At 39.4% G+C, this 22,901-nt stretch overlaps 1 protein-coding gene across 1 annotated transcript in view; it reads right to left on the reverse strand.

Annotated features, from left to right (window-relative positions):
• Nucleotides 1-21,045, reverse strand: part of ABCC8 (ATP binding cassette subfamily C member 8) — an 81,398-nt gene extending 60,353 nt beyond the window's left edge. The window contains exons 1-7 of the mRNA XM_027674205.1: nucleotides 20,794-21,045; nucleotides 19,261-19,402; nucleotides 16,446-16,567; nucleotides 10,954-11,120; nucleotides 8,920-9,162; nucleotides 7,884-8,072; nucleotides 966-1,130 (exon numbers count right to left, since the gene is read on the reverse strand). Of these exons, the coding sequence (XP_027530006.1) occupies nucleotides 966-1,130; nucleotides 7,884-8,072; nucleotides 8,920-9,162; nucleotides 10,954-11,120; nucleotides 16,446-16,567; nucleotides 19,261-19,402; nucleotides 20,794-20,989 (1,224 nt within the window). The 5' untranslated portion in view covers nucleotides 20,990-21,045. The remainder of the gene's footprint in view (nucleotides 1-965; nucleotides 1,131-7,883; nucleotides 8,073-8,919; nucleotides 9,163-10,953; nucleotides 11,121-16,445; nucleotides 16,568-19,260; nucleotides 19,403-20,793) is intronic.
• Between the last annotated feature and the right edge of the window lie 1,856 nt (nucleotides 21,046-22,901).

Raw genomic sequence — 22,901 nt, forward strand, 5'->3', positions numbered from 1 at the left:
TGATATTTTCCAACAATTCCCCTTTTACACTTGCTGTGGTTTCAGTGAGTTGCAGCTCTTCCGCTTGATACAAGACATGCAATTTTTTTTTGTATCTTTTGGATCAAATTTTATTCCTTCAGGATTTTTCTACTTCACTGTAATAAGGGAAAACCAATGGATGGAATCCAGAAGCCTGGCAGCTGACAAGTGCTTCCAAGTGTAAGATCAAAAGAGAATTAAACAATTAGGCTGCTATTGAAAGCATCCATCTATCACAGACTCCCCACAGGATCCATGTGGCTCAGTGGATAAATAGTATAACTTATAAGGCTGGCTTTCAGGCTGTCAGAGGGTAGGTTTCAGCCAGTGCATTTGGCAATCACATGTTGTAATCTTACACCAAATTCTCTCATTTCCAGGCACAGAGCTTTGTATGCTACATAAAACTTGAATTTCGTATGCTACAGTGATTACGGACTCCACTTCAGCAATCTTACTCATGTTCCGTAATTACAGATCCTGCAATGGCTGGTAGGTTTTGTGGCATGACCCATAAGAACTACTCTATACATTGGGAATACGACCTATCCTTCTGTCCAAAGTTTATTTACAAGAGATTTTAAAGCTGTATTATTTGCAGGGGATGTGATGCTACAAAAAAATGCCTTTGAGTTGGGTGAGGTGCAGCTCACATCCAAAACTCTTTCAAAATTTACATTCAGTTTTGCTCTCAGCAAATTTGTGGTTAAAGGTAAGAAGAAATACAACATTAGATATTAAAAATAAGTGTTTATATAAAATCATCAAATAAGATCCAGAAAAAACAGAATGCAGGTCCAAGCTAACAATTTTTAAAGGCAACGGTTACATTCAGTACATTTCAGGAGAGAAGCGTTTCAGAATTTAACAACTATAATTATAATTTTTATTTACAAATACATGTATAAGTGTATGAAAAGGTTAATCAGTAATATATTGGGTACCTGTATTGCGCCTCTCAAGTTGATTCCTGTTTCAATAGCAACATAGTATGATGCTTGGAGAAATGTCCTTTGCAATAGAAGTGCAAAAAATAAGAGTACAGCCAAAACATATGCATTGGACAGGAACTCTTGAGACGAAATAAAGAAGACACCAAGAATTTTGGTCTATAAGAAAAAAAGAAAGTTAGAAATCAGGTGCAATGATAATTTCATTACCTTCTTTGCATAACTAATAAGCAGAGATAATCCCCATTTATTACTTTGAAAATGCTCCCAACCTTGCCTGAAACTTCACAGTTTATCAATTCAAGGAAACACTTCCACAACGTGCCAACTCAGTAAGCTTCATTTAAATGCAGAATGACATTTATAGGATTTCTGACATCCTTCCAAAACTCTAGGACACTGAGTAACTCCATATGGTCATTTGTTAAAAGATGTGCAGTGCCCATCATCACAAAGGAATAGTTAACATCCTTTCAGAGAAATTACTCTCACTATTTGAACACCTCAGATTTCTGAACACTAAAAACGACCTTCAGAACTTGTAAAAAAAAAAATCCTGGAACTATGCACATTATTTTGGGCTGCAGCATTTTGTTCAGAACTTCTGTTTATGCTCATTACCTTCTAGCAAGTTCATGAGATGACCCAAGTGCATTTTGAAGCATGTCTACAGCTTAATGGGAAAACAGTGCATTTATTCCAGATTATATTTAACAAGCCAACACCCTTGGTGCTACAACCAGTTGAGAGGTTGGCCCACCTCTGGAAGCCTTCTGAAACTAAAATATCTGTGTTCCTCTTTCTCCTCTTGGCTTCTTCTAAACTTTGATTGCTAACTTGTGCTTCCATTAAAGGCAAAATTAGGAAGAGGTCTCTTTCTATTCCCTTTCAGAGGGCTTCTTGCCATTTACACTCCTGTTGTATTCCTTGCTCAGCACCTTTCTTCTTGCCTGCATAGTTTCTTTGCTGTTGATGTTTTCACACCTGCTATAACACTTAATAAACTATATTTCACAAACTCTCACTGTCTGTACATTTTATTAGATCTGATCTGCACCTTGTAGTTAACTTCATAGAAACCCCATATGGCAAGTTCATACAGAGGTTAAATTTAGTTTTTAAAGCTGTTCTTTTGTAAGGTGAGGTTGAGCCAACCGGAAAAGGAACAAGCTTCTCTCTACCCCCCCTTGCACCTGGCTTGCTCCAACCTGCACACTTCTGTTGTTCACTGTGCACTAGTTGGGGAGCTAACTGGACCTCTTCCTGAGCCACTGACATAAGAAAATCATCCCAGGAAAAAATAACAGGCCAAATCAGACCACGGAAGTGCCCACTCAGTACCAGAGAGAGAGCAAAGAAGAAAACAGGAGCAGAGGTGACAAGGAATGTGAAAGGAGGAAGAGCAAGTCCTTTCAGCTGTGGTGACCCAATAGGTCACTTCATCTTCCTGAAAAACAGAAGTCTTAGGGTATCTTTTCCATCTCTTTTTACTCCATCTTTTGGCATTCATGATTGCTTTTGCCAGTGCTCCTGTGGGAACACTATCTATACCCTTGATATCAGTAGGGTGATTTTTAGGTCTTAAAGCAGAGAAATGCCTTGCTTCGCAAACAAGTAAATACGATAAAGCGCAAAACTGTTTTAGAAAGGATCTCTTGTTTCACTCCATGAGAAGAGTGAATGCTTATAGTAACACATCCAGGACAAGTTTCCTGAGACAGTGTCTCCCACCTCACATAGCAATATTCCTTTTCATGAGAGGAAACTAGTCTGATCTGTCCACACAATGGTCTAAGCATCTGTTGAGGTCCCTGGCAGCTTATTCATCAACACCAAACAGTCATTCCCATAAATACCTGATCACTTCCAACTGTGGTTAACTCTTCCTCAGATGTTGGCCAAACTAAGCAGCTGTCAAAGTAATTTTGTCTACTGTGCAAGACAAACAGACTTGGGTAGATTGCTAAGGTTTACTGCCTTTTCCCACTTATGTCACATTTATTACAAGCACTGAGATTCAGACCAAGGCTGGACACAAAGAAAAGCAAGTAATTATGATTCCATTCCTGTAAATATTTGTTCCCTATTTCCATAAGGAAGCATCTTGATAGTCATATACTACTTTTATGCAAGTACGTGCAAGAACTCGAACATGGAAAATTTCCAAGTGATACTTAACAGTGCCCAGTTTCACGCTCTGAAAACAGGGAATAAAAACTACTTCAATAATTTATTTCTTGCTTCCAAAGGTAAATTGTCAGGTGATAATATTTCCAATTCAGCTAGGTGCTTTGACTTCAACCAGACTTGATGCACATAACCATTTCAGCAGTCTGTAGGGCCAGTGAACTCACTAATGAATTAGCCCTCAGAGAAAGTTATTCAAGCATACAGCCTCCCAAGTCAAATCAATAGAACGTAAGTAATCACTGGGCATACCCATTTCTTTAAATCTGTATCAACTGCAAAACTCTGAACAACTACAGGATATGTCAGCAATTATGTTCAGACAAAGAGAATTTAACTGCAATTTTAGCTATTTGCACCGTAAAGGGATTTTAGAGTCCTAAATTATAACTTATCCCATAGTAATTCAAATAGGCTACAGCAGCATTATATATTACAAATGTCTACACTACAGTAAAAAAGAGTCTTTCTTCCAGATTATTTACAGTCTTACAAGTTCAGGTTTTCAATTCAACTTTGACCCTTGCAAGATCTAAGGGTCCTTGTAAATTTATTCTTGCCGTAACTCTGACGAATAACGAGGAAGACTTAAGGCTCTCAGTTTAGCCCGGAAGTTTTAGAAAATATACCACATTTGGAAAATATATGGAAATACAGTGAAAAATTATAAGAACAACCAAGTCTTCTCCCATGCTAACCACAAGGCCCCAGTCCTTAACTGTGCCATTTAAGAGCCACCTCTAGTTTCCCATGCAGCATATATATATTCAAATACTAAACAGAAGGTGAAACCGTATATAACTGAAAAACTTGGAGGTTTTGCAGAAAAAAAAAGAAAAAAACAAGAAAAAGAAAAATCATGTTTGAGGAGTTAATTGGTATTATTTTAGCAGTTCTTCACTGGGAATTCTTTTTATTTCAATATATGATCATCCAAGAAAAAGTGGCACCTCTAACACATGAAAAACTTTAAAATGCTTCTTATGATGGCAAAGTTAGAATAACATACAAATCTGCGACACTGGGAGGTCCCGATTGTCAAAGATACTCATATAACAACAAAGAGAAAGGTCAGAGCAGTATCAGTCATGAACCACAAAGATTAGAGATTGTGCTGTATTCTATCAAAAGCAGCAAGGGAAGCAACATGATTTCAGTGCTGTCCTACATACACAACTGGCAAGTAGTGCTAATTACTGCAGCCAATACTACTTTTTGCTGTATGTAAAAGAACACCATTTTTTCCAAAAACAAGTTTGACAAATCATACTTTTCTAGCAATGACATTTTGGTGTAGCATTGTTTCCCATCAAAACTTTATATAATAGACAAGCAGCAAAAGTGAGATGAATATTCTCATTATTTCATCTAATACTCCCTTGAGAGAAAAGGAAGACAAACATGTATACATAAACATCACACACACACTTGGTGAAAGCACCAAGATGTTTGCCAAGTCTCAGATGCATTATCAGGCCATTATGGTTTACAAAGTCACTGAGCACCTCTGTGTTTAAACTACAATAACTGTCTACCTACACTTGTCAGCCTGTAGGAAACACAGAGAAATCACTGAACATCTACCAAACCTTTTGCATTTAAGGCAAATAACCTTGTTTGAGAAGTTGATGAAACTAATTAGATGTTTTATTTTCAGAAATGTATTCGGGGACATTCAGTGTTCCCCGTTCCTGACAACTTCAGGAGAAGGTTCCTTTTTATAAGTGCCAGTAGGCTCTAACCAGTGTAAGGCTGAGCAAAAGGCCACTACCTAAATACCTAAAGAACCCAGAGTAACACAGTTTCAAATGTCATTTCTGGGCTTTTTGCTACACTGGGCCCTATGACTTTCAGAGCTTTTTAAATAATGAATTTGGTGTATCCTTTGAATGTGTTATGTCAGCAGATACTCCTAATAGTGGAACTGCTAATCCCAACATTGCAACGTGGAAGATGCTACCAGCAAAATATAATGGTTATCATTCTTTCAGTCTCTTCTTTGGTGAGAAATGATTAACACTCAGAGAAATTCATGTCATAAGAATGTTCTGGGGTGTGCATAAATATTGATACTGGAGTTATAAATAAACATGAAGAGCGTGACAGAATTTAAGACGCTGTCATGCTCTGACTAACTGCAGCACTAACTAAAGCAGTTAATACTGCCTGTGACACCCATGTGATCTCAGAGTTCAGGCTCCAAGGTGGTTTATATCTGTCACACAGGGTCTGAAGAATAGAGCAAATTTTATATTTCTTTGCCTTTGGTTTCACAAAGAGAATTTCTGTTTGAAAGATACAACATCTCCTCAATCTAAACTATTTAAGATTTGGATGGGTAAGAGATGCGTAAAAGATGCCCTCCACTGTAATCACAGCTTACTTTGCTTGTTCCATTCTGTCCCACTGTGTGGCAACTCCTTCCAACACCCTCAAACTCAGCAGCACATCAGGTACAAAATGTTTTCCCCAACTTATCTTTGCCTTCATAAGACAGCGTGTCAGAAAGCTTGTTTTTCACACCTATGAGCCTCTTGGGCAAACAATAAAGCAAGGTTCTTTTTTTTCTGACTCATTACAAGTAAAGATACATTCCTAGCAGTACAGCTGGTGTATTTCTTTCCAAAGCAGACCAAATTGGGTAGGTATGTGCATACATGTGGGAGTTTTCCTGAACACCCCAGCCTGTTTACAGGTAGTTTGAATAGAAAGCCTTCATTAGGAAGATATTTAAGCTAATCCAGCAAAGGCAATTTTGTAACGTTAATGTAATTAGCCTCTTAACAGAAAAACCAATGTGTATAAACAATTGTGTATAAACCAGGTCAAAACAGAAGGAAAAGCCTCTTGGAGACATTTTAGCTAAGCTAAAATCCACCTTGTGTCACTCCTGGACTATCATCATCAGTGAATATTGCTGTCAGGTGATCCCAAAATAGTGTAAATGACAACGATGAGGTTACTGCTTGGCTAGTGAATGAGGACGCCAAGGCTGGATGAGGCTCTGCTTGGGGCCTATCTGGATCAGACCGGAATTTTTTTCACAGAGCAGCACTACCAGACACTTTTATAGGAAAATTAACTATGACAATCCATAGATTGTGATTTGATACAATTTCAGCTGAAAGAGTATCCCAAACAAATTATCAAGAAGCAGAGCTCAGCAACCTCCACAGTACTTTGCTGCAACACAGCCCTATAGTCTCAATTTTCTCATTTCCTGCTTTAACTGGTTTCCACTAAACCCACTTGCTATATTAAAGTTCCAAATATTAGGATAAGGATTGCAAAATGGACAAACAATTAATTTTAGCCTGAGGCACTTGTTAAATTTCCTGCAATGCAGCTGATGTATTTCAATATTTACAGTGCACCTAATCCAAAGTGTACTTGAGTGAATGGGTATATTTCCATTACTGTCAACAGACTTTGGAAATAAAGTCTTACATCAAACACTAAGTGAGTTGCAGAAATAAAATAATCTATCTCATAGAAATCCAGCCTGAGTGACCTCAACTTATAATGAAACGATGTTTCCTGAGTTACACTTTTATTTTTTGTTAACCAAGAAATACATCTGCCTCTTCTTGGAGAACATTAATTTAAATAGCATCCTTAACAATGCGTTTCAGTTGATCTTTCAAAACTAACCTCCCCAAAGACACTAGTGGAAATTCTTTGTCACAGTTAAATTACTTGTCATTTTATTATGATGACAAAAGCCCTCTTTAATTGTCTTAGATATCACTAATTTTTGGAAATGAAAAGCCAAGCCTAGTAAAAACACCTTTTCCTTTCTGAAAAGCACTCAGTCACATACTTGATTCAATCTCTACTCAAGACTGTACCTGAGACCCTAAGATTAACTCAGTTGGTTACAGCATGGTACTAATAACACCAAGGTTGTGGGTTTTATCCCTGTATGGGCCATTGACTTAAGAGCTGGGCTTGATGATCCTTGTGAGTCCCTTCCAACTCAGAACATTCTGTGATTCCGGATAAAATACTCATGATATTAATGACATTCTGGGTATGCTTCACTGTTATATTGAATGAGGTTATTTTCCAGAATGCAAGGCTGACGAGATACACGGGTCACATATTTTGCCCCCCCACAGAATCCCAGAATGGGTCAGGTTGGAAAGGACCACAGTGGATCATCTGGTCCCATGTCCCTGCTCAAGCAGGATCATTCCAGAGCACATTGCACAGGATTGTGTCCAGACAGTTCTTGAACATCTCCAGTGAAGGAGACTCCACAACCTCTCTGGGCAACCTATTCCAGTGCTCAGTCACCTGCACAGTAAAGAAGTTCTTCCTCATATTCAGGTGGAAATTCCTGTGCATCAGTTTCTGCCTGTTGCCTCTTGTCCTATTGCTTGGCACCATCAAGCAGAGCCTGGCTCCATCCTCCCAACACCCTTTCTTCAGGTACTCATATACATTGATGAGGTCCCCTCTCAGTTGTCTCTTAAAGCTGAACAGGCCCAACCATCTCAGCCTGTCCTTGTAAGAGGGATGCTCCAGTCCCTTCATCACCTTTGTTGCTCTCTGCTGGACCTGCTCCAACACAGTATAAAAGTGGATAACAGGCAGTACATTCATACTGTCATTTCTAGCATTCAAAAATACATCGCAGAGTCACTTTCTTTACTGAGGCCAAACAATACGTAGTCATAGCACTGCTTTTTTAACTCCTATATTTTTATGACATGTTGACAGTACCTGTGGGCGAATGGTGTTATTTCCTTTTCCAACATTGTGAACAATCCCAGAGATGCAGAGCGGCCCGGCGAATCCAAGCAAGTCAGCCAGAATTCGGAATGTGCTACTGAGAAGTAAGGGTCTTCCAAACGCACAGCAGAGAGCACGCCAAATGGATCTGGATCCCTGTGGAGATGATGACCTTTTGTTCTGTTCAGAATAAAAGAAAAATTAATAAGAATTATGTCACACGTGAACCTCAGGTCTGGTAAATGATTGGTATTTTTATTGCTGCTTTAATTCATTGAAAATAATTTGCAATATTTGAGCTAGGAAAGCATAGGAACTACAACTATTGTTTAATTTCTTTTTATAGAGTCAGAAAAAAGCATTAATTTGCACTCCCCTCCACTTCACAGAAAGAACCACGATTTCTTTCCTACCCCTTAATAGGGATCAAATAAGTGTGTTGTTTGTGGCCTGCTGAGGGAGAAAGAAAAAAAGAGGGAGGGAACTGATAGTTTTTGTATTCTGGTGAACACAGAGACTAGAAACCTACACTTGTTTTAGACAGGATGCAAAAGAGTTCTCTTAAAATCTCAAGTACACTCAGCTCCTACCAAGGAGTCAAAATTAATTTGAGCTGAGGTAGTTTCAGCCCCAAATTCTCCTATGAACAAACTGTAATTGAAATTACATGAAAAAAAATTGTCCTGCAAGACCTTATTAATACCGACTCTCTAATTGAATGTTTCCAGGGTCTTATTAGGAAGAAAAATAGTGTTCAGTGAACACAGTCCATAATGTTTTTCACATCAAAATAGAGGCTGTATGCATTTTACACATATTTAACCAGTAATGTATTTGACATGCATGTTTAGGTAGAGAAATTTCATTATTCACCAAGTATGTGTTCTCGTTGTATATGGAAAGCTATGCCAATGGATACTTGATTTGCATCATGGTTCTTGATAGAATATCATGCTCATTCCATAAAAAGTAATTAAAAATGCAAGCACTGAGTAAGCAGAGAGACATAATTCCATGCTTTGCACACCTTCTGTGCTTCAAAGGCCTCATTAAGACGAATGTAATTGGTCAGAGCTCTCATAGCAATGGGAAGCTTGCCTATGGTTTTCAAGTCTATTGGCTTTTTATGGGCAGTCTTGATGAATGTATTCATCCACCAGTATGTTCCTTTGGATAACAGATTCACAAATGGCTGTAAGAATCGAACACCAAGGTCCTGGAGGTCCTCAGGAGGTTTAACTTCTTTAGGAGTTTTGAAGAAAACATACCTCTGAAATTCATAAAAATACCAACAGAATCACACTAAATGCATAGAAAATAAAACTGCACAAAGAATAGATAAGGACATTGCAGATAATCAATGAATAAGTCTTGAGACTCTTGAGAGTGAATACAGCAATAACAAATTATTACATTGGCCTAAATACTGAAAGAGCAAGGGCAGACAGCTGGTACCTTCCTGTTGTCAATAGAAAACTTTTTCAGACTTCATTCACTTTTGGGAATAAAAAGCCAAGCCTCTTAAAAACACACCTTTCCTTTCTGAAGGGTACTCAATCACATATTTCACTCAATCTCTACTCATGATTAAAATTCTTTTAATCTTAGTAGGATTTCTGAATATGCTCCAACCATAGCTGGAGAAATAATTCACAGGTGCTAGCAAAAATGGTGATGGGGTTGGGAAAGGCCATCTAGAACCATGAGAACAGCTAAAAGAAGGGAGAAGGTACAGTTGGGACTCAAAGTCAAACAAGTCAATTTTCCTTCTTCTAGAAGAAGACTGTGGAAGGCGGGAGAAAAAAAAAAAGTGAGGCCAATGTCTGCTGTTTCTGCTAGCATAGAGACCTCATCCCTTACTTTCAATTTCTTTTTTCTTCCCCCTCCTCAGCAGTGGTCCACTCTCCATGCATCCCAATGCCTTTCTTCACCAGCTGCAGCAACAAGCCACAGAACAACAGGCAGTAAAAAAAATTCATACTGTTGACTAGTTTATTCAATCCTTTAATAATTAAAACCAAATGAATAAACCAACCAAACAAAAAAAAGGTGACAATAGGCAGTGATCATTTTTTATTCTTCTTTGTGACACTTAACTCCACAGAGATTAAATCTCATCTAATTATACAGTTCTATTATGAAGAGGTTTATGGGTAAGTCTCTCTGATGTAACATTTGGATTTCACTTTTCCCACAGGCCAATCCACTGGTTTTCATTTATTAACTAATACTGAATATCCAGCATTGAGCTTTTTATTCCTCTTTGTTTTAAAAATGTTACTACTGCTACTAAAAAATCTTACTACTGCTTTTAGACATATTTTTTGTCCCAAGTTACCAAATAAACATACACACAATTACAAAAGAACAAATATATGACAGGTACAACTCACATAGCTGAATGCATTACTGGAAAGAAAACACATGAGGAAACCAGCAAGAAAATTTACATGGAAATATTTCTTCCCCTTCTAAATTTAATTTGTGCACACAGTTATTTGAGTTCCAGGTCAAGGAAACTTTGGCATTTATCTATCCAGCAGTCTCCAAAATCATCTCTCAGTTTAAATTATGACTGCAGACACCACAGAGGGAAAAAGAAAAAATATACAGCTGGAAGAAACCCCAGTTGCCCAAATAAATCACTTATTGTGATTGTCTCCTGGAAAATGAAAGATGTTATTTGTAAGTCTAAGATATTCTCTGACAGAGCAGACAATTCCTTTCTACCCGTCTTCACTTGCATCAGAAATACTTGTTTGTCATGACTGAAACAGAATTATTAAAAAATTTAAAACTTGAACAGAAGAAATTGACCTTCATTTCACTACAACGGAGTCTGGCATTTTTTGCAATTACATATTTATCTGGTCTAATAAAATTGGATTAACCTTTGATTCTCAAATTGATTTCTATTCCTAACTGGATTTTTCTTTCTCCTTTAGAAATACATTTTACCCTAAGTACCCAGAAAAGGGAATATGAAAAGGAAGAAAAAACAATAACTCAAAACCCAAACCAATAAAAAACACAGGAGGAGACTTTTATGATAGTAACTTACCCTCACCCTGATGACATTGATTTCTACAGCTAGTAGCATTCCATATAGAACAACCAGAAGTCCTGTGAGGCAAAATCTAAGCTGAGAAAATCCAACCCCATTATCACAGAACTTTACAAATTTGATGGTTTTAGTTATAAAAGCTAAAGTCCAATAGAACAGCAATGCTGCAGAGAAAAAAAAAACAAACACAAAACAACTTAATCAGCTCCACAGTTGCAAAAAGACACAATAGCATTATAAAATATTCATTCAGAAAGAACGCAGCAGAATATATAAAACCAGAGAGTAGCCTTTCTCATGTCAAAACAGAAGCCTAATTCAATTCCACAAACATTAAAATATTAAGATGATATTGGTTCTAAATGCCTTTTCTATTAGATTTAGTGATATTTGAAAAGTTTCACAAAGTGAAGTCTGCTGAAGAAAATTTCCATCTGCTGTAAACATGTGTCCACATGATAAATCCAAGGGAGGGGATTGTTCCATGAGTGAAGGTGATTGTGAATGATGCTCTTCAGATTTGGTTAATGCTACAAGACTGTTATGAATTCGTCTTGAGGAAAAATTCTCTGCAATTCTCTGGGATATATGCAGGAACAGATATTACTTCATCCAAACTGCTGCCGCGATATTGCACATATTCCATATATGTAATTTACAACGTAGATAAAACAGTCACATCATGGAAGGATATTCTGGCATTCATAGAATACAACTTTTATTTTTTAGTTATATTGAACCTCCTGTCTAGAACTGCTCATGCTACCACCAGTTATAGATAAATAATCCCCGCAATAAGCTCTGATGGTTTGGAAATACTCTCCAAACTATTCATCACACCATAAGCCAGCTCCTGTTCCCCCTTCTTAAGGAAATGCCTTCCGGGGTTATGTTCTTTTACTTTCATTGCTGTTGTATCTGCCATGGTGCAACAGATGCAATCTTATCGAGCTGCCAAGAAAAGCTTGGATGTGCTTTCCAAGTTTTGCCAGAACACCAGAGAAAGGCTTCGACCAACGCATTAGCAACTGTAAGTCTACTTTAAACAAGGATATTCTCAGGAACTTGCACAATTTTCAAAGAATTTGTGGTGTTCCGGCTACCCTGAGGCACTCCAGAAAGCCCTCTAGGGAGGTACTGTGGGGCTACCCTTTCCAAGCAAAGCTAAATTCAACATGGAGAATCCATATGGGATTTGGGACCGCCAATGCTGCTTCTACAGAAATCAAGTTAAAACCTCTCCTTTAATTGAGGACAGTGAATTGAACAGTACAGTAATACTGGGCATTATGACATTTGCCAAGAATCTATCTTCTTTGAAAATTAACAGGCCAGTTTGTAAGAAGAAAGCAGGTATTTGGGCACTGTACTTTAGTGGCTGATGCAGTTGCAGAGAGGATTTAAGAGATATACTTAACAAATTTATCTTATAAGACTTTAGCTTTCTTATGTGAGGCTTCCTACTATCTTCCCAAATTATACTGCATCAAATTTAATCTTCTCATCCTGTTTCAGATTGCTTCCTTCCTTTGAGGCACTATTCCTTCCTATTTGCAATGTCTGACTATAAAATCTTACTTCATCCAAGAACACATTCCATACTGTTCTACTCTTAACCACCTTTATCTGTTAATCTTTGTTTTGTCTCATTCTTCTTACAACAGGCTGAGAACACATCCTTCTTGGAGTAAAAGGGACTTATACAAACATTGCAAACTGAAAATATGCACCAGCACAGGACTTCTGAAAAAACAACCAACCCAACTGGCATCTATGTAGAGCTCTTGGAATTCTAAATATGAACTAGCAGAGCCATTCTCCTATTTAGGATTTAAATAAGGGTTTATATGACCTTTTATTTTTATAATATTAATCTTTTATCTAAGAAGTAATCAAAAGGGCCAAACAATATTCTCAGGTGGCCACCCACTGTCATACTTCCTTACAAGCATTTGAATTTACTTAGCTTGTCACTTTTCAACACAAGTGTATACAATCTAATCTGGTGAATGTTCACAGGCCCCTCAAGATAAGGATCCTTGGAAAATACAGTTATGGTTCTTTCTTTTAAGCCATAACTACATAGGTGATGTTTCTATCTTCTGGCCGGTGAGTGCATATTGGCTGAGAGTTTCTAGAAATTATCTCCAAGAACCTCCACTGGCCTAAACTGCCTACTAATGAGACCACAGAGGCATGCATGCATTTACTGGATTGCTTTAGATCTATTCTGGGTGCCAAAATGACTTCACTTTTTTTTGGGGTCATGTAAGATACCTCACCCCACAACACCTGGGCCAGACCCCTGAAAATTAAGTAAACCCTTCCAAGCATTTATTGAATTAACCCCAATCTAAAAATGCACACACATAACTGGATGGGATTTATTAATTAACCTGTGTCTGTTTGGAAAGAAACTTTGCGTGTTAAGCAATAAGCATTATTTTTATATGATATTCCATTAAAAGAATAAACTAATTGCAAGGGAAATAACTACAATGTAAAGGTACAAGAATTTTAAATTAGAAAAATAGATTACTGTCTAGCAGTGGTAAGGCAGTTGTATAATTAAGACTGGTTAAAAGAAGGACAATTTTCTTAAAGTCGTGTGTTCCAACACTACGATCCATTTCAGATTAAAAACTCAAAGTCCTAGTGTTATTTCATCATTTTCTCCTACTGTTAATTTCTGAGGTTTATTTATTCTATAAAACAAAGAAACTAACTTAAACATGGAATCAGATGCTACCATTTCATTACATATTTTGAATGTTGAGAAAGCTATCAGATTTTCCAATTCAGTATGAAAACTATTCTAAAATGTGTCCTGCTAAACTGTACAAATGTTATTCATCCATATGGTGCAAAGAGCATCAAAATTAGTATTATTTTGAGAGTCCCCTGGTAAACAGTGTTACTGGAGAACAATTACATTTGTTGAAATATAATTACAGGTCAAATACATGCAGAGAAAAACATATTTGGATCAGATCAAAGTGTTCCAAGAGTCGGGAAACTCAACTGCAACCCCGTAATCAATCATTATCTTCAGAGAATAAATATTCCAAACCTTGTCAACTTTTTTTGATAAGAAATATTAAGAATGACTACTTCAAAATAGCCAAATGTCTGGGATAAGCTGAAAGGGAGGATCAGTAAAGGAACTTTGAGTCCTTGTCTTGCATACCCCAAGGGAACATGCTAATGCCCAGCTCTGTCATGGTATCTATCTGCCTCTTGCTTGTTTATGAAGAGCTACAAATGGACACGGTTTCTTTAAAGCACAGAGTGAAACTTTTTTTAGAAAGAAAATTTCTTAAAGTTTCACAGGATTGGAAAATTTCACCCTATTCAGAGTTAATGAACGGACCTTCAAGGGTCTACTGCACTGCATCAATGAGAGTTTCTCTGCTGGGTTTAGTAAATTTTGGATAAGGCTCTGTCAGCCTTTGCTTTATGTAGCTACCAAGTCCTTGCAACTGTGAACATCCTGCAGCTGAGGCAGATGATGCCCTGCAGTTTGGTGGCAATTCACTGATGCTCAGAAGCAGCAAGATGCCACATCAGGTAATTTACTTTATTTGTCCATGGGTTCAACATTAGATCTCTTCTACAACACTTTAGTGATGAGGAACCCTCTTTCTCATACACTCAACAAAAAGTTTATCACCAACTTTAGCTTTGCCTCATATTCCCATCTACCCCATAAAATGAGGCTCTCAAGGGAAGCTGCTTCATGGCCACACTGCACTCTAGTGGGTTGATAGCAGAGTATAGCTATAATTTAACTATCTCATATTGGGCTAATTTGTGATAATTGCCTCATCCCACATGTCAATACAGAGTACTTGCAATTAACATTTAAAGATGACAGTCCTCTTAGTTGTGCAGTTATGTACGAAGAATAGAGACTTCCAGAAAAATCTGTCTGAGGTTCTCTCAGAAACATAAAACAAAGAAGGAAGACAAAAGAAAAAAATAAAATAAGTCAAAGATCATCTGCTTTTGAAGACTTCAGATTAAAATTCAAATCAGATCAACTAAGTGGGAAAGAGGATGATTTTCTTTTTTGTCTTTGAGCTATTAAGATCAGATTTTCTGAAAGAGTCTATTTCTTGGAAATTCTTGCAAAATTAAAATTCATCCATAATATTTAAATGTTGGTATTCATTGGTATAACTGTTCACTATTCAAGTATTGTCCAGAGCTTATCCAGCATTGGCGCTCTAAATACTGAAAAAAATTATCATAAAAGAGAAATCTCTACAGAGCAGGACTTATGCAAAAATGGTTAATCAACTATCAGCTGTAACTTTGTGCTACCCTTCTCCGAGACTTAACAGTGGGAATGCAGTAATGACACTAAATTATTTAACCCACAAGCGACTGTAGTAGGCTGGCAATGCTTCCCTGAGACATAACATCTAGTCCTATGAGAAAGCATTAAATAGACTGTTGACTTATTAAAAAATTAACTAAACTACCTCACCCAGTTATAAAATATAAAAAAAGATCCTACTTAGTAGAAGGGTACAAGAAGAAAAGCAGTCCCAAATAAGAAGACATAAGTTGCTAAGCCTGGATAGAAATCTCAGTCTTTGGAGAGGAATTTTTTTACAAGTGTTATAGGCTCCTTCTGCAGAGGAGGATTCTCACCACAACATGCAGTACAAAACAATCTTCAATATTTCAAAGCTTTCTCAAATTCAGTTATTACTGACTTTTCCCCACCTGACAAAAACTAGAACAAAACTTTGATACAAAGAGATACAATGGTACAAGACAAATTTTAGCAGCATCTATTAATACAGAAAACTAATTCAAACAAAATTTGATGAGCCAGGACCACCAAAGAAATAACAGGTAACAAGATGACTAAACAAGTAGACGTCCACAGCCTGCAGTCTACTTAACAGAAGACAGCATACATGACTGTCACCAGCAATGGATTTTCTCTAGCTACAGTTTATTTACAACCTTGAAAAAATATTTAGTATACTATGTAGTTCTCATTTTCCATTTGAAAGGTCTTAACACAGTTTTCAAAGGGAGGTTTAGGAACACTAAGCAATAACAAGCAGGCAAAGTAATATATCCAGTGTGTCATACTGAAAGTCAGGGATGTCATTCCTTGACTCCTTGCATATTTCAACAGACCACACACACAAAGACTGCTTCACTCTTATATCATGCCTGAACACAATATGCTGGCAAGCAGGGAACTTGGAGAGCTTTTAAAGCTAAAACTTTGTCATGCTACTTTTCCCACAAATCCAGTTTTTCCTAGAGAAGCCTTTGGATCCCCCAGAACACTACAAAGAATACTATTAGAAGTTAAAAGCATTGAAAATAATGAACAGTTTCAACATACATATTGCTGTAGCTTTATTCATAAAAGCCATTCCTGAAACTGCAACGACCTGTCCCAGGAAGAGCAGACACACAGCACCACAATCACACTTCCAAGTCTGGTAAGTTGTGAGACGTACCGATTAACAGCTTTGGGAAATTGGATGTTTCGATATTATGGTAATAGACAACTGATGTGATGGCTGCCAAAAATGCCATCCCAGCTGGCATGTACAGGTGTAAATGGCGTGATTCCGAGACCCTTCAAAAGAAAAAAAGTGAGCATCTGTTAAAGTCAAACCCTCTTACCTATTTAAATGTTTCCCTTTTAATTTATGAATTGTATCCTCTACCCAGCTTTGGGTTTTTATAGATTTTTTTTCTCAAGATTTTTCTAGAACGAGTTATGGATGCAAAACTCTCCAAGTTTTAATTGAATTTATGCTCCTAAATCACATGGTTGGACTTCAAATTCCTCCCCTGTGATGAAGATGAAAGGTGTGTACTTCTATTTCCTACTGAAATCAATTGAAACACTGTTTAAATTAGGATAAGCAGCTCAGCTCCAAAATGAGAAAAGTTAATTTAAGCTAAACTAGTTTGGGAGCTGTCCATCAAAGTATGCAAATAAGAACAACTGACAGCACAGTTCAAGATTTTCTATAGAAACGTTTTGTGGAAATGTTTCATTTTTTTTCAGTTTGGGAAAAGGAACAGCACCACAGCACAGCAATTACAGAGAGGCCTGTATTCCACGACTGCCAACAAACAAAACCTACAACAGAATAATACACCCTTACATTTTGTCCTACAAAGCAAAACTCTCCTGATACTTTGCTTCAGGCAGCAGCAAAGGGGGTCCTGCCAACCACAGCCCTTTGGGAATACAGGAGTTGCTGGGCAATACTATGCAGAGTTGGATAGAAATATGTTTCTCCCCCACCTCCTTTTTCTTGTCATCTTTTCTTCCTCCCATTTTCTTTCCTTTACAACAGGAATTAAGCACCCTGTGCTGTCAAAAGGTACAATTTCCTGTCTCCCAACCAGCTTCAGGAGAAAAGGCCCCAAGAGAAAGACTTCAGGACACAAACACTCAGAGAAATTCACACCTTGTTCTCTGAACCTCATGGAAAATATGCTAATAATGTCTTGATTTCTTCTTGCTGCAGCAAAAGCTACTTTTGTGTAGTTTGGAGAGACAAAAAGGGTTGTGCTCTCAGGGAAATGGGAGATCATCACAGGACATCACACATCTAAGAGCAGAACACCCCAAATGTCTAACAGATCCATAGGATCAACAGATCAAGAGGACCCTTTCCTGTATCTCTACTGTAGGAAAGAAAGTCCTCCCTTACATGGAGATTGTGGTGAACTCTACAGAGCTGGCCAGAGCCATGCTGACAGCCTGTGTCATGAACACTGAATTCCTCTTGCTGACAATGAGCTTGTATGTGTATACAGCAAAATGAGAAAGGATCTCCAGACTCTGAATTCCTTAATGCCGGGTTTTGTACATAAGGGCTGAATTCTCAGCAAGAAAAAAAAAGCAACAGGAACAGATTTCTTCAAACAGCCTAAGCTTCGGTGGGTAACACTGCAGTGGGAGGCTTTTTAAATCTGTTTATTTCACAGTTGCAGGAATTCCCCTATATAACCCTGTTTCCAATAGGCTGCTTCCATTGCTGAGGTGCCAAAGCTTTCAGCACCCAGTTGCTGTCAAGAGGACTTACCAACATGATCCATTTTGGTCTGAGAAAGCTGATGAGTCTCAAAACTTGCTTTTAAGCACCGGAGCACTCACGAGCCTGCTGAGTGCTCGAGGAGGCACAACTGTGGGTTGGCACTCCCCCAGTAGAGCTCGGAGCTTTAATTCTCATCAGGTGACACCTATTACTTAACAGCAGTGTTCTGAGTCAAGTTCACTAGCAAATAAACATAATGAGAGGGATTGCTAAAGAGCCAAATAAAAGAGAAAACACAAAGCAAGAGATTTTGCTCTGAGCATCCCACACCCTGATCACTCTGAATAAGCATAAGAAAAATTCCTTTTTAAAAAAACTGGCACTCAGAAACATCCTATTTATATATGTTTAAGAGAACTTATAATAATGATGATGATGATATCAGCTTCTACAGCAGAAGACTGCAGTGCCTTTCACACTGCTTGATGCATACTTGTTATACAGGCGGCTAATCAGAGAGGTTTTGTTCTATTTAATGAGGAGCTTTGACTTCATCCTTTTGGTTGCAAATTCATAATTGTTAAGAAAATCATACCTCTCTTCAGAAGATGATGATCATATTCATTGTTATACATCATTAGGTTTTTTGATAACAAATCAGTCTCCTGTATCACTTGTTTCACTTGGAATAATTTTTCCCCACAGATTTCTGTTTAAAGACATCCTAAGTTGAATAACAGATGATGGATCATGCTCACATAATATGAGATGCTCTGCTTCAGGTAACAGACCAGATGTACTGCAAAAACATCAGAAGAAACTCTGTGGGGTGTGAGATAAGGCCCAGTACATTCACTACTTTTATTAAGATGAACAGAACTCGGTTTGGGGAGGAATGGTATGACCTGCTGTGCACATGGGAGTTCCTCCTGAGTAAGGACTCTGGGACTGGGTCCTTGGACATAAAACATATTACGAAAATGTCACCATCTGCTTGAATCATTAGGATTTATCTATGATTAGTCTTTGGAAAGATAGTGTCATTAAGCTGAACTAAAAATGATTAAGGTCAGTTTTGCCTTTGTACATCACTTGGCAAGGTTTGTGGAATTTCTGATATATAAGGTCAATAGGTTAATCACTAAGAAAACAGATTATATGTTTATAACCACACGGAATATGGTCTGGATGAGAATTTAGACAGGGAGAAAACATCTACCCTGAAACCTTTAAACTGCTCAGTGCTACCAGGAGAAGGCAGACATACACTTACCCATCAGACACTATGCCCTCAGCAATTTCACACACCAGCACAAACAAGAGGATAAAAGTCAGTATCCAGCGTAAATTGTGGCCAGGAAAATGAAGCCATGTGCTATGATGTATATGTACTTTGGAACTCTGACTTCCCCATCCTAAACGAGAAAAGAGAATCATAAAGAGCTTTCTTAACAACAAGGGTGACACACAAAGCTCCTGCATGAAAGAAAACCAAACCTAAACATATATGTAACAATCTAGTGTACCAACATCGACAGAGTTGTGTTGTTAAAAACACATGCATTTGAATATTTTCAGAACTGTGTTTACTCCACTTCATATGGAATAATATCAACAATGCAGACAGGACACAGCCTCAAATTCCTGTGCTTTTGGCAATTTACTAACAAGTAATTACATTGCACTAAACATTTTCCAAATATATTCACAGTTTAAACAAATAGCAAATTAACATCTTGACAAACATGCACAAACACTTTAATAAATATACTACTTGTTTTTTCTTAAATTCTTTTAAAAAGTTAAAAAAAAAAAAGAGCACAAGTTAAGGTGTAAAGCAACTCATTCTCTTGATCTAGTTAAAAATTAACAATACTAAGAAATTGCAGAAAAACACAGAGGACCCTCAGCAGCTCTTCAGCTGACCCCGTTTTAACAGTCGTGCTGGTTGCTATTTCCGCACCGGACTTTTTGTGATCCACAGCAGCGAGTGTTAAACCACGCAGCTCGCGCTGGGGCCCTTCAGGCCGGCCCAGGCTGAGGAGAACGGGACCGGGAGCAGGGAGAGCCGCGTGTGCTGAACCACCGGGCCACCTACCGGCATCCCTGGGCTTGTGACACCAAATCTCACCCACCGCAGGTACCGCAGGAGTCGCAGCCGCCGGGCAGCCCTCTTGGCCAGGACCCGTAATGAGGAGGGCTGCCCGGCGGCTGTAGCTCTGCAGTTATTACAGGGAGCACTATTTGATAACGCAGGACTTACTCGCCAGGTTTTCCGGGGGTTAATAGCACATTTATTTCTGCTTCCCGCGCTGCTCGTCAAAACCGGCAGGCAAATCCTGCGGTCTCCTCCAGCATCACCCATCTCTCCGCTGCCTGCGCAAGGGGGTTTCACCTGCGGGAGCCCCGCGGGCTGTCCCGCCGCGGAGAGCCCCGGCAGACAGAGATGGGCATCGCCGCCGGGGCGGAGAGCGAGCGGTGCGGGGGCAGAGGGGGAGAGGCGGGGAGAGGCGGCCGCCAGAGCATCCCGCAGCTCGCACCGCGTCCTATAACACCCTCCGCAGCCTTCAGCATCCCCGCACGGCACGGAGGGCAGGGCTAGGCCGGGGGACACCCGGCCAGGGGAGGCCAGGCAGGCGGGGGGGAAAAGCGGCAGCGCGGGGGAGGGAAACCCGCGGCGAGCCAAAGCCAGGCGGGGGAACATGCCAAGGCAACACGGGGGGCGCGTGGAGGGGGGAGAAGGAAGGGTGGCCGGCATAAGGAAAGGCACAGGCGGACAGGGCAAGAGAGACCCGCAGGCACCCACCGATGAAGAGGATGGGGAAGGTGATGAAGAGCAGGAAGACGTGCGGCACCACGTTGAGCGCGTCCACGAAGCAGCCGTTGTTGAGCACGCCGTGGTCCACGTTGTAGGCGGTGGAGTTGCCCTCGTCGCCGCAGAACGCCAGGGCCATGGCGGGACCCTGCGCGCAGCCCGGCGCCGCCTCCGCCCCGGCGCACATCAGGCGGGGCCGGCGCGGGTGCGCGGCCGAGGCTCTGCCCGCACCTGCCGGGAGCGGCACCGGCCCGGCCCGGCCCGGGCACCGCGATCCGCTCCCCGCCCCGCCCCCGGCACTCCGCCCCGCCCCGGCACCGCCCCCGCCCGCCCCAAGGGGTCGGGAAAAGCCCCGAACGGGGGAAGGTGAGGGAACGCCCGGCAGGGAGGGAGCTGGGACATCCCTTCCCCGGCACGGTGCGAGCGGCCCGTGACAGCCCTCGGTACCCCAGAGCACCAAACCCGGTGTTCCGGGGCTCTCGGAATTGAGTGTTTCATGCATTGTTAATATGACAGAATATAAAAAAATACCCCACTAAATTAGTGATGACAGAGGAACTATAGACTACAGGAAGTGTATTCTTTCAGCCTTGTCAGCTTCGTGCTTTTTTCTCCGCTATGATGAAGATATTATTAGATTAAGTCGTGTATTGAGCCATACTCTCTCCTCAAAGGAGGCTTCTACATCATATCCTAAACAGCTGTTATGTTCATTCCTTACCTTTTTTTACCCCTAACATGTTCAAGCCTTTTTCTTTTCTCCACCAACACTTCCACAATCTGTGGAAATCAGACCGTTAATTTGAGTGTCACTCCCTAAGCATTTTTATGTACATCAAAGTAATCTATAAATCAAACTTTTCAAACCTTTTTTGCTTGAGTAGAAGTTAGGCTCAACTGAGCTAAAGCTGAACAAAAGCTCTACCCAAATACCTCTCTGCTAGGGGATAATACTGGAAAGTAAAACTTGACGTGCATCAGAAGTCTGCACTTCCCAGCACAACCTGTGTCAAAGCCTGAGATTCAAATATCTCTGGTGTGTAGCCATGAAATACTCAACAATAAGATTCATAACCAAATCCTTTCCCTTTGAGCTCCTTTCATTCCTGGTCACATTTTTCCATTGCTTTGCTGACTACTTCATACAACTTGCCACATCCTACAAACAGAAATGCAAACAAATAATGCCCATATATCAAGGCTTCACTTTTCAAAATATGAAAGCTACAAGTTGGCTGAATGCCTCTAAGGGAAATGACCCCATGAATAAAAAATTTCTTTGTTCTTCCTTCAACATAACAGAGAACATTCAATTTCTAAGACAGACAGTTCCACTAATAGACCTGAAAATTATGTTTGTCATGCTGCTTTTATTGATCTTGCTGTTGGATAGGAGCAAAGAAAAAGCAATTCTCTGCATGCATCATATTATTTCCTATATATGGTCTTTTGGAACTACAGCAGTGCAGTTAAGAATAAAAATCAAAAGACAAACTCCAAGCCAAATCCTGTGTATATGTATTCTTAATGTGAAAGTTACACCCACACTGAAAAAACTACAATTATTTTAAGTTTTGGACAGAATCCAGCATTCATTTGAACTTCTGGTCAAGCTCATCTCTGTTATCCTAATACTTATTTAATAAACAGTATGAGCAGTTTGCATGAAGATAATTTAAAAATAATTTATATTTTACTATTTCCTGAGGCCCCAAGTGACACTATGGCTCTGTGCTACAGAAGAACAAAAAGCAACAAAGAACTCCTGACAGTTTACACTCTAGAGACTGAAATCATGGTAAAGATTTGGGGGAGGAATCATCATCGCCTTCACTGTGGCCACAGAAATGAACACAGAAATTTAAGTTTGCCCAACGTCTCCAAAGGAGTACAAGAACTGAGCTCACATTCCCAACATCTGCATGTTCTCTGAACCTTTAGACCATCTTCCTTTATTACAAGGTGTCAATCAATATTTTTTAAAATATGTGTCTCAAACAACAAAACATCAAGCAACTCCATAATTTTGAATTTGAAATTTATATTTTCAATGGTTTTCAAATGCAGCCTGGATTACCTAGTTAACATGGTGGTTTCAA

The sequence above is a fragment of the Neopelma chrysocephalum genome, unplaced genomic scaffold (genome assembly GCF_003984885.1).
Source record: "Neopelma chrysocephalum unplaced genomic scaffold, ASM398488v2 Primary Assembly neopelma1_24, whole genome shotgun sequence".
Classification (NCBI taxonomy): domain Eukaryota; kingdom Metazoa; phylum Chordata; class Aves; order Passeriformes; family Pipridae; genus Neopelma; species Neopelma chrysocephalum.